The sequence below is a fragment of the Salvia splendens genome, chromosome 1, assembly GCF_004379255.2.
Source record: "Salvia splendens isolate huo1 chromosome 1, SspV2, whole genome shotgun sequence".
Classification (NCBI taxonomy): domain Eukaryota; kingdom Viridiplantae; phylum Streptophyta; class Magnoliopsida; order Lamiales; family Lamiaceae; genus Salvia; species Salvia splendens.
In genome coordinates, this window is record NC_056032.1 from 29,467,975 (window position 1) to 29,483,795 (window position 15,821).

At 35.7% G+C, this 15,821-nt stretch overlaps 2 protein-coding genes across 3 annotated transcripts; one reads left to right on the forward strand and one right to left on the reverse strand.

Moving 5' to 3' along the window:
• Positions 1-1,113: 1,113 nt before the first annotated feature.
• LOC121746779 lies at positions 1,114-7,052 on the reverse strand. Of its 2 annotated transcripts, XM_042140711.1 has the most exons (10): positions 6,823-7,051; positions 6,672-6,734; positions 6,536-6,591; positions 5,779-5,872; positions 5,526-5,586; positions 4,579-4,660; positions 4,164-4,219; positions 2,066-2,129; positions 1,856-1,937; positions 1,114-1,546 (listed from the first exon to the last, which is right to left on the reverse strand). In XM_042140711.1, the coding sequence occupies exons 1-9, from the start codon at positions 6,928-6,930 to the stop codon at positions 1,874-1,876; spliced, it is 648 nt and encodes a 215-aa protein (XP_041996645.1). In that variant the 5' UTR covers positions 6,931-7,051; the 3' UTR covers positions 1,114-1,546; positions 1,856-1,873. The 2 variants fall into 2 exon arrangements, 1 of the variants encoding a protein (XP_041996645.1); XR_006039075.1 differs by lacking the exons at positions 1,114-1,546; positions 1,856-1,937; positions 2,066-2,129 and adding exons at positions 2,368-3,245; positions 3,411-3,776 and having other exon boundaries at positions 6,823-7,052.
• Positions 7,053-11,422: 4,370 nt separating this feature from the next.
• On the forward strand, positions 11,423-15,188 carry LOC121746790 (probable serine/threonine-protein kinase WNK5). The gene is made up of 5 exons (XM_042140725.1): positions 11,423-12,016; positions 12,935-13,582; positions 13,844-14,114; positions 14,185-14,481; positions 14,558-15,188. Exons 1-5 carry the CDS (start codon positions 11,933-11,935, stop codon positions 14,923-14,925), a joined length of 1,668 nt encoding a protein of 555 aa, XP_041996659.1. The 5' UTR covers positions 11,423-11,932; the 3' UTR covers positions 14,926-15,188.
• Positions 15,189-15,821: the final 633 nt, after the last annotated feature.

A 15,821-nucleotide genomic window follows, 5' to 3' on the forward strand; every position in this document is an offset into this window, starting at 1 on the left:
TCGAAAATTGTCAACCCTAATTCCAGTCAAGTTAACTACTACTCCTATGTCCCTAATGCGTGTCCTACTTTAACCCAGCGCGGAATTTAGGAAATGTAATGGAAGTGGGTTAAAAAATTCGTGACATGTGGGTCATATTTTTAAAAATTAGTATTATAATAAAATGTGAGTAAATAAGTTAGTGGATGTGAAATCCACTATCAAAAGTAGTAGAAATGAAGTAACAATTAATAAAAGACAAACCAAATAAAAAACTGCGACACATAATGGAGGATGGAGTGAGTACTACTCCCTCTGTCCACCATTTTAAGAATCATTTTGTCATTTTGAATTGTCCACAATTTATAGAACCATTTACTTTATTATACTTTTATTATGTGGACCCCACATTATAACTAATACTCCATCTATCTCATTAAAAATAAAACGTTTTTCTTTTTGGGTTATTCTATTAAAAGTGAAATATTTTCTAAAATGGAAACATCATTATCTCTACTTTTTCGCCTCTCTTACTTATTATCTCTTCATTAACTCACAAAACAGCACTACATAAAATCTCGTGTTAGCAACAAAAACAACACTTTCTCCCTTTACTTTTCTATACACAGTAAAACAATTTCTTAAAATTTTTGCCAAGTCAAAAGAGCTCTTTAAATGGTAGATGAAGGGAGTATTTTGATGTTAGTTTTATACTCCCTCTGTCCCCAAAGAATATGCACTTTGAGTTCGGTATGAATTTTAATATAAAATTGGTAAAGGAAGAAAGAGATAGAGGAAAAAAGTAATTAAAGTATTGTTAGTGGAGAATGAGTCTCAACTTAGAAAAAGACTTTTCAAAATTAAAAAGTACATATTTTTTTAGAACGGACTAAAAATAAAAGATAACATATTCTTGTAGGACAGATAGAGTATATTTTAATGTTCAATTTTATTAAACGGGAACAAGTAACGTTCCCAACGGTAAAAAAAATTGTCAGAAAATATGCTCATGCTCATCAGTCATCTATATTGCCCCATATAATCAACATTATCTTATATTTGCACATAATACTATCTATTTGTTGTGTTTTTTCCTGCATATTTTACAGAATATCGCACCACGAGCAAGCAAGATAACTCAAAACAATCTTGTATTCAAGGGCACCGTCACATTACAAATGTAGATTAAGTTTCAATAACAAAGAAGAAAAACACATAAACGTCTTTCATGATGTTAATACCAGTAGTACTATAAATTAACTAGAAGTCATGTCTCAAAAGCGTATATATTTCTTTACTCCACATTCATAATCATCAATTCATCGTCCACAAAATCCTAACAATATCAGAAAGGAATAATTGAAGTTATTACCTTCTCTGTCAAGCCATTTTTAGACAATGCCCGTATTTTAATCTATTCAATGACTAGATTTTCTTGGCGCAATTTTGCTCGCTGCATCATTACCATATACTTTGTGTCACAAGACAGACCTCTCGATCCCAACACACTATGTTAGCTCACACTGCTCACCATATGACTGCAGTAGACTATGTCAACCCTGCACGGCTGTAACGAACATAGTAGAGGTGGTACGTTAAGGGAAAAAGTCCTGATCGCCTTGTGAATGACTGAATGTAAAGAACTTAATCAGCAGTTGATAATTGATATACATTATGATGGTTTGTGGTCGAAGAGGGAACCAGTGGCAGAAGAAAGATGCTTATTAGAATATCGTTATCTTGGCTTAAATGCATTGAAGTATATTCCACAAGAAATGTAGGCTAGCTACCCTTTGAAACTTATTGAAAATTGCAAATTGCATATTCCAAAGAGAAATCAAAGTGTCAATTTTTTGTTAATTACAGAAGAATGCACCTTGTATTTCAAGAAAGGTCATTCAACTTTAGCAACACCTCCGGCAGGCATGCTACTTTCAGCTACTGTCTCCTGCACAAACCTAGACGCAGCAACAAAAACAATTAACTGTGGCCACATGCAGAGAACAACAAATTCAACATCTAATGTCTTAAAAATCCTGGTTGCAAAACCAAATATTGAAGGAGACATGATGAAGGGAAAACATACCTTGCCAGTTTATCTTTTGATGATTGCAAGACATAGATTGAGAGAATGAAAGAAAGCATCAGCCCTGGTTCAAAATCAATAGAATTAGAAATATGAAAGATCAATTATAATCAATGTTGTCAAAGCAGTATAGCGGTTCATGGCGGTTCGCCCGAAAAATGCCACAGGGATATAGCGTATCGGTATGGCGGGATATATCGGTCATTAATTAAATATATAAAATAATATTTATATATTCATATATAATTCAAAAAATTAGAAAATAATAAAAATATAACATTAAAAACTCTAAAAACATGTAATAAAGCATAAAATAGAAAACAATTATATAAAAGTCTAGCAATTAAAGTCTTTAGTTCAAGTGTTCAACAAAACATAAAACCATGATAAGCTCAATAGACATCAATCATCAAGCTCAACATAGTCTTCTAGCTCATCATCATCACTATCATCGGCATCCATTTCATCTTCATCCTCCATTGCTTCATCCTCTTGATCTCCACTTACACTATCCTCAAATTATTCCTCTTCCGATTCTTCATCTACAAGCGCAAGCCTTTTCCTTTTCCCTTTCCCTTTTCTAGGTATGATAGGTTCTTTTTTCTTAGAAACTCTAAGACAACTTGAACTAGATGTAGAAGATTCTTTCCTCTTCTTTGATCTAGTATATGTCCTAGGCTCTCCAACACCCGAAGCCTTATACACCATGTTCCAATCAAGTGTATTATCGTCATCATGAACCAAATGATTACCACCATCAATATAATCATCATCATCATCCAACTCCCCAACTAGCCACTCATTGCACTCATCAATATCATCGAGAATAATAGGATCAAATTCATCGGTTGCACTAAGCTTGTTCCTATCATGCAATTTTTGGTTATATTTCACATAAACCAAATCTTGCATCCTCTTATGCTCGAGCCTATTTCTCTTTCTTGTATGAATTTACAAAATAAATATAATTAATCACATCTGATGGGCAACCTTTCCTTTCTTGCCCATCAGATGCTCTTTTGCTCTTGTGATGCCCCCGTTCATCTCTTTGTTGCAAAAGTTGCATTTGACTTTACTAGTCAACTTTTCATCAATGGGAGAACAATACTTCCAGCCTAGATCAGTTCTATTCGAACATTTTCCACTAGTGGCAGCTGTTGAAGCTTCTCCATGAGACATTCTTGCAAATAAAAGAAAACAATAAAACATAATAAGTTAACAAAATCCAGAATATTTGCATGCTCTTGTTTATCACACAACCTAGCTGATGATATCACTACTTTTTAAGTTTTATACATTATAGAATGGGTAAAGCATGTAATAGAACCACAAAATAGAAAAATACCTTGTCGGAAAGCTGACTGCTGGTCGCTGGACTGTTGCTGGAAGGTGCTCGGCTGCTGTAGGTGGCGGCGGCGGCGCAGGGGTGGCGGCGTCAAGTGGCTGGGCAGTGGCTGAGTCACTGAGTGGGGATGATTGTGAATAGGAGGGGCTGTAGGGTGCAGATTGTGAATAGGAGGGGCTGTATGGCTGGACGGTGGCTGAGTCACTGAGTGGGGCTGGAGGGTGCTGGCTAGGCTGCAACAGGCGGCGGGGGCGGCGCGACGGTGGGTGGCAGATTGTGGAAGGACTGAAGGAGTAGAGATGAAAAGCGACAGATTGGGGTTGTGGAATTATTGGGGTTAGAATTATTGGGGTGGGCTGATTGGGCCTATGCAAAATTAAATTAAAAAATAAAAAGCCCAATAAAAGTCAAAATTAGCACCAAAAAGTCAAAACTGGGCTAAAATACCGCTATTGCGGGATATGGTAGAGCTATGGCGGCCGCCACAGAAAAATGCTACGTATCGGTGTGGCGATAGCGTTTTCATTAAAAACTGATATGCAATAGCACAATATCCCCGCTATAGCCGCTATTTGACAACATTGATTATAATTAATATAATCCAAACGCAACAAGAACGTCAGTCTGGCAAAATCTAACAGAATGCTCTACCACAGAGTAATAACAAGTCAAGGGCACCACTGAGAACAAGTTAAGGAGCAGCAATGAAAATTTTGTTCAGTCATATATTTATTTCAAAGAAATGTACTTTACCGGATCCAAAGAGAACATAAAATCCAGAAGCCACATCCATCTCGGACTGCTCCTCCCTATCAAGGAGAAAATAATAACCAGCACTTTCTTCATTAACATTAAGCCATCAAGATATGAATCATGGAAAATGCTCTAGATCATGGATGCTGAAAACAAGCAAAGATTAAAGTTGAATTCTTCAAACTATAATCAATAAACTTTTGAAAACATATTCATGAAGTATATTCCCCATCCCAACAGCTGCTGTCCATGAATTTCTACAACACAATCTCCAGAAAACCTAATTCAAGAATACACTAAATGCTTTTTCAATATTTGTAACTGCTCGCAAGATTCAAATGCGAAGTTTGAACCATCCAACTATCTAACAAACTAATGAAGTGATGATACCCATGAAACATATTCAAAAACATACCAGGTGTATCTGACAAGAATATGTTTTGGCCATACTTGCTGATCCCAAAATTGTTTACGGATGTCGGGATGAAGTTCTACATCTATTCAATGTAAGAATTGATGAGAAACTTCAGAATGTAGCTTTCAAACAATTTGATAGAGAGGACCAGATACGAAAACATGCAAAAGTAAAATACAATCATAGAAGATCCCAAAATTTCTCAGTAGGGGTGCGCCAAAAAATCGAAACCGAATATCCGAACCGAACCAAACCGAAATTTTGAAATTCGGTTCGGATTTTTCGGTTTTTCGGTTAGGGTGAAAAAAAATGAAAAAATCGAATTATATATATATTCTATTAATTTAATATATTATATATAATATGTATTCTTTTAATATATTTTATATAATATGTATTATATATATTCTATTAATTTTATATTATATATATATTTTTTTATTAGTGGTATATATATAAAAAATAATATTATATACATATATTAATATATGTATGTTTTTTTCGGTTTTTCAAAATTAATTTCGGTTTAGTTCGGTTTTCGGTTTTTTGGGTTCGGTTCGGTTTTGGTTTTGAACTAAATTCGGTTTTCAGTTTTGGTTCAGTTTAGGTTAAACCGAACCGAAACCCGAATGCTTACTCAGTGGCATCCTTACTCAGACAGGAAGGAATAAAAGGGAATAAAAGAAAAACAACTCTGACAAGGTGACAACTGAAAAAAGGACACAATACAGAATGATTTAAGAGTATACATTAAATCCTAGAAACAACAGAAAAATATTTAGCACCATCAAATAGATAAGGCAAAAATATCAAACTTCAGAACAAATACAAGCAAGCGGCCCTCTGGTGAAGTAGCTTAAAAGAAGCAAATGCAGATTTATATGTCAAGTTCAAAGATTCACAGATTTGTAACTGAGGGGTGAAGAAAGTTAGAAAGAATAGCATACATTTGTTTGGCATATCTACAACTTTTGACGAGACACCAAGTAAATCAGCTCCTGAGTACCTCTGGAAAGGAACATGAAATTTCATTAGCATAGGCACCACCCAAATAATCCATAAGTAACCATCAGTATACACCAGCTGAGTGTTCTCTGAGCTAGACAAGAGGCACTGCCTATTTAGTATGACAAAAGAGTACAAAGAGATAGATATCCACATGTCAAATTTATGAATATTTCCACCCAATCAAGGTCTTACCAGATGCATCTCAATCATTGGGACTTCAGAACTCTTTCGGTTGATAACAAAAAGCCAAGGAACATAAAATTTCTCTTGACCAACTTGAAATGATCTGCACATCAATAACTCCGGAAATCAAAAGATGAAAACTGACTCCAATGTCGAGTTCCACAAATTTGGAATAACATATCGATTGAGAGTAACAGCCAGAGATATGAACATGAGAACAAGAGCATCATCAAGAGAACAAACTTGAATGTCAATGTAATAGTCTTGGAAAGACACTTACTATCTACCAAGTTTACGCTTAATATCAAAAACATAAGTTCGATCATAAAACAAGTTCCATTCACCACTGCAGACAACAGTTTGACTGAAGCAAACTAATTTCTATTATAACAGGTTTACATCTCAGATAATTATCCAAAAAAGAAGGCACCATTCACTCAAGACTCACATTTAAGACAAAAGTGGGTAATCGCATCATATCATAATCTAAAATCTGCCTCATGGATGAAAGGCTTCTATGACAATCCAAAATTTAGGACAACCAACCATGACAACAAGATTTTTAAAGGAAGCTGATTTTTATTCCAAAATCAACACATTAATGCCAACAATACCCTCACAGTTATATTTGCATACTCAACATCACGCAAATAAAGAAATTCAAAAGCTTTATCTTCAATAGATCTTTCCAGCACAAGTTATACATAGAGATTCCCAAACCATGAGACACATTTCCATTCTAAATCGATCAGAACTGGAGCCATACATTTTGTACGGATCAGCACCAGTATATCCAGTGGGCTTAGGTATAGGAATCAGCGCCTGCAAAGAAATTTGAACCAATAATCAACAATCCACTTAAACAGATCCTAATTTCAAGTTAAAACCCTAATTGAACTGACCTCGCGATTAACCGCGAAAATCGGGCAATGTCTACCGATCATGTCGTGCCAAACTGTTCTGGACTGGAGATTTTACAATTTAGAAGTAAATCAGATTGAAGAATCACGAAATCAATCAATTTTCATAAAAATAAAGAGGGTGAGAAATTACAGCGTGATATTGGCCCATTCGACTCATAGGAACTATATCCCCGGGTCGATAAGCAAGTGAACTCGGTATCCCCAAACTCAGTAAGAGGAGAAACAGCGCCGCCGCCATTGAAGTTGAGGAGATTCCAGCCAAACCTTCGCCGATAACTTTCCAATTTAATTTAATTGGCCACTGGAATTGGTCGATGTGGTTTTCATTTTTTAGAGAGATGAAAACAATTATTGAGTAAAAAATAAATTTATTAAATGTAAGATTAATTTTAATAGAAAGATCAAATGTTAGAAATTTTGAAGACAAATGAAGTACGTACCTATTTTTGAGTGAAAATGATTTTTATTAAATACTCCATAAGATTAATTTAATTTTTATAAATTCGTCACCTATTAATCACTTGTGATGCTAATTGATCAGGGTGAGATACATAATATAATGTACATAAACTATTGCGAATAATTGTAATTTGAAAGTTTTATTGTATTGTTTTCAATATGTAATTTCTGAAAAAATATACTAGTATCATAAATGCAGATGTAGGTAAAGTGGTAAACAATTTTTCTGGAAAGCAGTTAATAGTAATTTGTTGGGTTAGGCTAGTATTTTAGGTCAACATATTTTTTACCCTAATTAAGATTTATTTTCTTAAGGGTGTGTTCACTTTACCAGAAATACCAAGAAATGGGCCTATTTCTAAAGTAATTCTGATGTTCACCTTATTTGTTTAAATTCTGCAGAGCCCTAGAAAAGCAAGAAGCCCTCACTGTTTCTGTCTGAAATGTCCAAATTCAAATCTCTTTGTTGAGGTAGTTTTCCTTTCTGAGAGCTGAGGTGACATCCAGAATTGCGAGGGAGATTACAATTATACCCTCCAGATTTTTGGGTCAATAATGTATTTTACAAATTGGAACATGGGTATTTGGGTCAGAACCCTATTCTTTGATTAAAATAAGAATTTCCACACTTCCCAAACCAACACCAAATCTAGGGAACCGAACGCTAGTTTATAGACTCAATTATGTGGGCCCTACCATGACAATTCAGACCAAGATATATTTCTATGCATTTCATATAAAGGAAAGCGAACGACTCCTAAGAGTGGTAATTTTTTTAGGGATATAGTATTTTTTTAGTGTGACTGGAATTAAGTTCTTTTTTTTTGGCATAGAGTTGTTCTCTCATTGTAAATTGCATCCAAAAAATTATGTAGTGAAATATATGGTTTGGCATTGCCCTCGGACATTTATACATATCATATCGAAATGGACAAACAATTCTTTGTGTTCATCTCTTTTATATTTGTCGTGTTTATTTCTCAACAACTAGTATCAAGAGTCTAGGGTTCGAGGGAGATCAATTGCGATGGGATCGACGACAAGATTGTTGTGGAGAAGTTCGACCTGATTTCAGGTTTCGGACCTTGCTAGTTCCGCCTATTCCTCTCCCGCCTTTTGGGACCTGGCTGTTTCGATGTCACGCGACTTCGAGCACTATTTTCAACCTCCGATCTCCAACAATCGGGTTTCCTCTTCATTGGTTAGGAGTTAGATGATCGTTTTTAATGCATCTTGCATTTATGGGTCAACACCCACGTCCGTGACCGATCATATTGAGCTTTACGCATGATGCGTGTTGGCTAGATTTGCATCAGTGATCTATGGAGACTGGTGCCTATAAAGTCCTTGGGAGGCCCCGGATACTATATGACATTCAATAGTGACTCTAGTATGTATTTATTTTCTAATATATAAATTTGATGCGTTTCTTGTTTATAGAAAGTGGAAAGCCATTGTAGAAACTGAAACAGGGTTGGAGGTGAACTATGTAAGATCCGATAATGGAGGAGAATATGAATTTGTAATGTTCAATGACTTGTGCGTTGAGAATGGAGTTCGCATGGAAAAGACTCTAAGAGGAACACCTCAACAAAATGAAGTTGCATAATGCATGAACAAAATGTTGAATGAATGAGCTATATACATGAAAAATGGAATGCCAAAGAATTTATGGTTGAACCACAGATTCATTCATAATCAATAGAGATTCATTAGCTCTGTTGGAGTTGAGGACACATCAGGAGGTTTGGATGGGAAAAGAAGTGAATCTATCTTTCTTACATATCTTTGGTTGTGTTCCTTATGCTCATGTTGGTTATGTTGAAAGAAGTGAATTATATGTCAAATTTGCAATGTATGCACTTACTGGATGGAGGTGGTGATTTATTCGATTATAGATTCTAGGATGAGCAAAAACAAAATCAAAGAAACATTTATATTTAGATTATTATTGATTAATCAATTCACACGTTAAACATAGATGGCAAACATAGATGGCATGCAAGAAGAAAACAAATTCATATAAATTCTAATACATGAATTCTACTAATAAGATTATTTATTGTTTAGATTCTACAAAGGATCAAAGTGGTTTATAGAATTTTGTGTGGACAATACTATCTATAACTATAATGAATTAGAGAGAGGTTAGATTTATACTAATAAAACATGTTTCGAGCATATTGCATGATCAGAATTGCTTATATACAATAAACTCAACAATACAATTTTACCCAAGGCAAAAAGAAGTAATTTTATCGTATTGGTGTTTGCTTATGCATGTTCTTTACCAAGCATTTAAATGTATAAGAAGCAAACAAGTCTAATTATTTTGGCAGTAGGCTGATTTGTTATTTTTGCAAATAGGATATTTGCATATACGAGTATAATAATTGTCGTTGTGGTTTGTGATTTTTGCAGAATATGCCGCCTCAGGTTATAGATTTTCGGATATGAATGCAAGGAATCCGGCACCACCAAGATACACACGCCATCACAATGTGGGAAATATGGTCGACTTTGGCAGCCATGACCTTGACAAAAGTACCGAGGCTAGCTCGTCCGACAGCTACCCTCCTCCTCATCAGACCAGGCATCTTAATTCATCATTGAAGTTGTTGAGCTAATTGGACATCCAAGATGCAAACTGCACTGAGCATTGAGCAGGATAGGTAAAAATTCACTCCCGATAATCTTCATCGCTCGTCTAGTACTTGAGCGATTTCTGCTGCTCCTGAATTTTTGTTATCTCATAAGAGCACGAGCTAGCTAGCTTGTATTTTCTTCCAAACACCTGTATGTATGCCCAAGGTGGCTCTCGCCTCTGTGGCGTCGACAGATACCCCAATGTTGTGTGTCTTGGCCTTGTCAAACTGTTGTCACTTGAAAGGTTTTATGTTTCTTTTTTTAGTGCCTGCCTCTATACCAACTTGTTTTGACATACAACAATTTCAATTTCCTTTTTCTTTTACATCATATTTTGTGTAGTTTATAGTCATCACCAATCACCATTGTTGTTGATTATGTCAAATGTTGTCAGAAGAAGAGGATGAATGGTTCTCTTTCTTGAAATTATAGAAATTGCCATTATTCTCTCAATCCAATTGTGTGCTTTTTTTTTGTACTGTGAATAGATATTGCAATTGGCACTTAAAGAATACTCCGTCCCTCCTGCTGGGAAATAATATCCTATTTTGTTATTTTGGGATGAACGTGATTTAACTGCCCATTTGCTTTTTCCTATTTTAGATAAAGGCACTTACCATTTATGTAACTCATTTTATAACCAATATATAAAAGTAGGGTTCACTTTTCATTAATTCATTTTCGTTCACAAAGTCAAACAATTTTGTAAAATTTGTGTTGAGTCAAAATAGAACTATTATCGAGGGAGTAAAAATCACTAACATTATATGTGGTTAAAGTTTTTTCCAAGTTTTAAAAGCATGGAAATTGCATCCATCTGCTATGACGTTATTTGTTTATAATTTATGAATACTTCAATTCAAATATCATAGAGTTGCAGAAATTTAATTAAATTTAGGTGGCGACACATAGATCTCTGTAGGTTTTAAAGTCAAACATTGTGTCATTTTCGACTTATAATTCTAAAGTAATTTCAGTATAAATTAATATGAGTTGGCCTATTTGAGTTTTGAGGGGTTAGCCATCATTCTCATCGTGACATAATAAATTTACTATTTTTAGTTTTCCAGTAATTGCATTGTTGCGTATAATATTCATTGCTCTTGTATTTTTATTTTAAATGTTGACTGCGAAATTAAAACAATTTCAAATTTTCTTTGGCAAAAAATGTAAATTGGAGTAATAAAAATGGGACAACTATCACCAGTGACTTCGTGCAACAAATCTAAAATAGTTTACATAAGATACGAGCATTAAAAATGTTATCATGAATGATATATTCTTTTACAAAAATGTAGATATTTTAATTAATTACTAGGAATAAAGACATAGTAGTACCTTGTAATAATAGCTTTTCTTTTCCGGTTATATATATACTCCATTAATATATACTAATGCATGCAGGCCCCTCTCAATTATTGAGAATTTAAAAATAAATTCCATTTAAAAAAACATGAGCCAAATAATCAACGTGGCGCACAACACTTGAAAACTGTTTGCGTATGATTATTATTCTGACTCTGTCTAGTACTACTATCTTATTTAATTAATTCATAGTAATATTTAAATTTAATCAATTTTAAATTTTCCTTCACAATATAATCATACCATCAGCCTTGCAATCTTTAATTTCAACTCCAAAATTTTTGCCTAAAAACACACCTATTCTCTCTCTTGAAAAATCTGTGAATAGATTCTTGTCTGAACCACAAATGGTGCTACACAAGCGTGGCCATAGATTCTTCAAATTCAGAGCTTTGGGGCCCCACTTTTCGATAATTTCCACTTTTGAAAATTGATTATATTCTCGATCAATCTTATTACATCTTCAACAGTGTAGTTAGCTTTATGTTTTTTCATCCTCAAAGTATTAAATTTGTGGGAATTGAAGCAAATGAATTACGAATTTTCACGTCAAGATTTGGGAATGGGTTGGATTATGCTGAGAATCGACTACTCACGGTTGTTCTGGATTTTATTTGGCGTCTTCTCCTACGAAAATCACGAAGGAAAACCTCGGATTTTCTAGCGCAAATTAACTCTCTTGTTTTTTAGATAAATCATATAATTATATTAATCCGAGTGTGTGTTTGTTTTTATTTTAGTTGTTTTTTGTATACATATATTGGTGAATTATGTACGAAAGTGGAGGTGTGGAAGCCATGGATGATGGAGGGAAGCTTTACGTGGAGATGGATCCGTCTCAGAGATATGGCCGTGTAAGTTTTTTCTATCTTTTTTTTTCCTGTTTTTATGTATATTTTCTGGCTGATCTGTTATAGTATTAAACATATTTCACCGTTACCAATCATCATAAATAATTTCTGGTTTTGGATCTGATTAATTAGAATCCTTTTTACAGTTCTTCACTATAAAACTGAATTATTTTTTATTTATAAATATTAACGATCATGTTATGGTAGACTGCAATTCAAAACCTTTATTCTTGATCATTAATATTTTACCACTACACTAGATTAGACTAGTAAACACAGCTGAATTATTTTCTATTATGAAGAAAGTTTTGGTCTGACTTAAGAGAGCAAGTTGACAATAAACCTTTATCTCTCTCGCTATATCTATATTTTATATGTATATTGCTAACATCATTTTAGTGTGGTGAATGAATCTATCCGTTTATTGACTTAATTTATCGGTTTATATATTGGGCTGAATACAAAAATATTTTAAAATTGCTCACGCGTGACACTTTTGTTCACGGTTGGTAAGAACTCTAGTAGTATTTATATCATCTAATATGCCAATTAAACTACGATACACATATTCTAACCAATAAAATGAACTGGTCCGCTGCACATGATTTTGGGCTTGGCTATGTAAAAGACAGGACATAAAATAAAATAAAATAAAACAAAAGTTGAAAACGTTAATATATAGTGACGCAAAAACATACTCCTATAAAAAATGACTGAACTGATGAGTAATTATAAAAATCCCAGTTTCTTAAAAATGTAAATAATCGTATTAATAAAAAAAACTACGTTCAAAACAAAGACACATAAAAGGTTTTCAGCATCGACTGTTGGAACTGCATCGTATATTTTGTCTTCTCTACATGAGAAGATGACATCTACTACTATATACTAAGTGTAGTTGAACAATTTATATGGATGTAGTTAAAAGAAGTTCTTGGAAAAGGGGCAACAAAGACAGTGTATAGAGCATTCGACCAAGTGTTAGGAAGGGAAGTGGCATGGAATCAAGTTAAACTAGACAACATGCTCAACTCCCCTGATGCCCTAAAAAGGCTCCACTCCGAGGTTCACTTGCTCAAATCCCTCAACCACACTTCCATCATCACCTTTCTTGCTTCTTGGATCGACACCCGTCGTCGAACCTTCAACTTCATCACCGAGTTGTTCACATCCGGGACCCTACGAGAGTACCGGAGGAGGTACACGCGCGTGACCCTTGGGGCCATCAAGAACTGGTCGCGCCAAATCCTCAAGGGCCTCGAGTACTTGCACGCGCACGACCCTCCAGTCATCCACCGCGACCTCAAGTGCGACAACATATTTGTCAACGGCCATCTCGGCCAACTTAAAATTGGCGATCTCGGATTGGCAACCGTTCTTCGTGGCTCCCAGCATGCGCATAGTGTTATAGGCACGCCCGAGTTCATGGCGCCCGAGCTCTACGAGGAGGAGTACGACCAGCTGGTCGATGTCTACTCATTCGGGATGTGTGTTCTTGAAATGCTCACTTCTCAGTATCCTTACAACGAATGCTCCAATCCTGCCCAAATCTACAAGAAAGTAACTTCGGTAAGATTTACACACATAATTACTACTGCCTTCGTTCTACATTAGTAGAGTCATTTCATTATCTGCACTCGTTTTAGAAAAATAATAATAAATAGTTAAATTGAATAAAGAGTAAATTAAGAGAGAATAATGTAGAGAATACTCTTTTTTTACTTTACTTTTCATTTTTCCAAAACGAGTGCAGAAAATGAAATGAGTCTACTACTGTAGAGCAGAGGGAGGATAATCAAATCAAAACATTGACATTGTCATCCAAAACAGGGGAAGCTGCCAAAGGCCTTCGACATGATCCAAGACGAAGAAGCACGGAGATTCATCGGGAGGTGCTTGCGGAAGGCTCCCGACAGACCATCAGCTACCGAGCTATTGAACGATCCGTTTCTTTGCAGCATGGAAGAAGAGGCTTCCAAAAAAATCATGTCTCCGTGCTCCCTATCATCTCCTGTGGGCCCCACCAACATGACCATCACAGGGACTATGAATCAAGACGATGACACCATCTTCCTCAAAGTACAAATCTCTGATAAAAAAGGTATGGATGGAATTCTACTGAACTGATCAATCAACATAGTTTCACACTTATGAGGTGGACAATGTTTCAGGCCCTGCAAGAAACATCTTCTTCCCTTTCGAGATCACAAGCGACACTGCCCTCGACGTTGCAAAGGAGATGGTGAAGGAGTTTGAGATAACGGACTGGGAGCCATCTGAGATAGCCGGCATGATCCATAACGAAATCACTCGTTTGGTTCCTTCATGGAAGGACAATGAATGCAATCACGACGAGCAAGACAACAGCCCACACCACCCTCTCTACACCACCTCCTCCTCCCATTCCTCCTCACAAACCTCCCTCCTGGATCTTTTCTCCTCCAATGATACCCCAGATTGGCTTCAAGGTACACGTAGTCATACCCCTGACACCACTTACTCAAACACGATGAAGTTGTAACAAGAAACATTAATATGGTGCAGACGAAGGTGATGACACGAGCTCTGTCTGCTCTGACAACTACACCAATCTTAGCTACTACGAAGAATGTGCGATAAACACCAACAAGGAGGTGATCTGCAGAAATAGGAGTAGCCAAAAGTGCACGAGATTCGGGCCAGAAGGGAGCATGAGCAACGGCCTTGACTGCAGCTCAAAGACTCAGCAGAGGATGATGCCAAGGACCGCGTCGCTGGTGGACATACGCAGCCAGTTGCTGCACAGGACGCTCGTGGAGGAGGTGAACAAGCGACGCATGTTCAACACTGTCGGGGCGCTTGACCAGGTTGGATACAGGCAGCCGGATTGTCAAGCGAGGAATGGGAAATCAGTGAGTAGGAGGCGAGGTTGAATGTTGAAATTTGTCACCAACATTCAGCAGTGTGGATGTTATAAGGTTTTATATGCACTAGTGTGTTTTATTTGGTGTGTGATCTGATTGCTGAACATGTTCCTCTGATGTAAAGCATGCTATGGACATGTTACAAAGATAGCATGGTGGCAATGCGTGAGAGTTTGCAATAAAAGGTTGTGTAAGATGAACATGTATATATAGGGCTGTATATATACTAAACTAGTTTTAAACACTAAGCGCCAAACGCATCATTTGTAAAATAATACGGAGTTCATTATAACTAGGGGATTCAAAGATTTAAAAACAATAACGTCACCATAATTTAAAAATCTGGAGTTCATTATAAGTTTTTTATTAATTCATTATATTGAACTCTGAGTTATCTTTGTTAGAAATGTGGGCTTCTACATGACTAATTTAATGTGTATAGCTATCTTTCAGTTGTCCAATTAAAGTAAATCCTATAAAGATTAAAGTTTGGGCTAAAAGCGTATTTATTTGCTATGGAAATAAGTATAGATATCATATGTGATTTTCTATTTGATGAGGGACCGAATAGAAAATAAAGGGGTTTATATTTTATATAAATATAAACTAGGGTTATGGTCCCAGAAGTCAGAGGAACATTCGATATCTCTGTATTCTCTCGGCAGACTATTGCAAAGAATGTCTCTGATCGTTTGGAAGAATGTCTCTGATCGTTTGGAAGCAATTCCGCATTTCAATTCGTTATGGATCAATGTACGCTTCCGCTTTAAAGTTTCAGCTCCTTCTCCGTCGTTCTTGGTTAATCATCATAGAGAGCTTTATGTAATTGTTCATTCAATTATTCCAACAAGTGGTATCAGAGTCACTCTATTGATGATTCTCTAAGAATTGGAAAAGGAGAATTA

Bases quoted from the DNA above. Each gene is read 5' to 3' on its own strand.
- LOC121746790 (XM_042140725.1), top strand. From the start codon at position 11,933: ATGTACGAAAGTGGAGGTGTGGAAGCCATGGATGATGGAGGGAAGCTT. The intron at 12,017-12,934 runs GTAAGTTTTTTC...ATATGGATGTAG, and splicing joins CGTCTCAGAGATATGGCCGT to TTAAAAGAAGTTCTTGGAAA. The intron at 13,583-13,843 runs GTAAGATTTACA...CATCCAAAACAG, and splicing joins TCTACAAGAAAGTAACTTCG to GGGAAGCTGCCAAAGGCCTT.
- LOC121746779 (XM_042140711.1), bottom strand. From the start codon at position 6,930: ATGGCGGCGGCGCTGTTTCTCCTCTTACTGAGTTTGGGGATACCGAGT. The intron at 6,592-6,671 runs GTCAGTTCAATT...ATTTCTTTGCAG, and splicing joins TTTTCGCGGTTAATCGCGAG to GCGCTGATTCCTATACCTAA. The intron at 5,587-5,778 runs GTAAGACCTTGA...GTTCCTTTCCAG, and splicing joins CAATGATTGAGATGCATCTG to AGGTACTCAGGAGCTGATTT.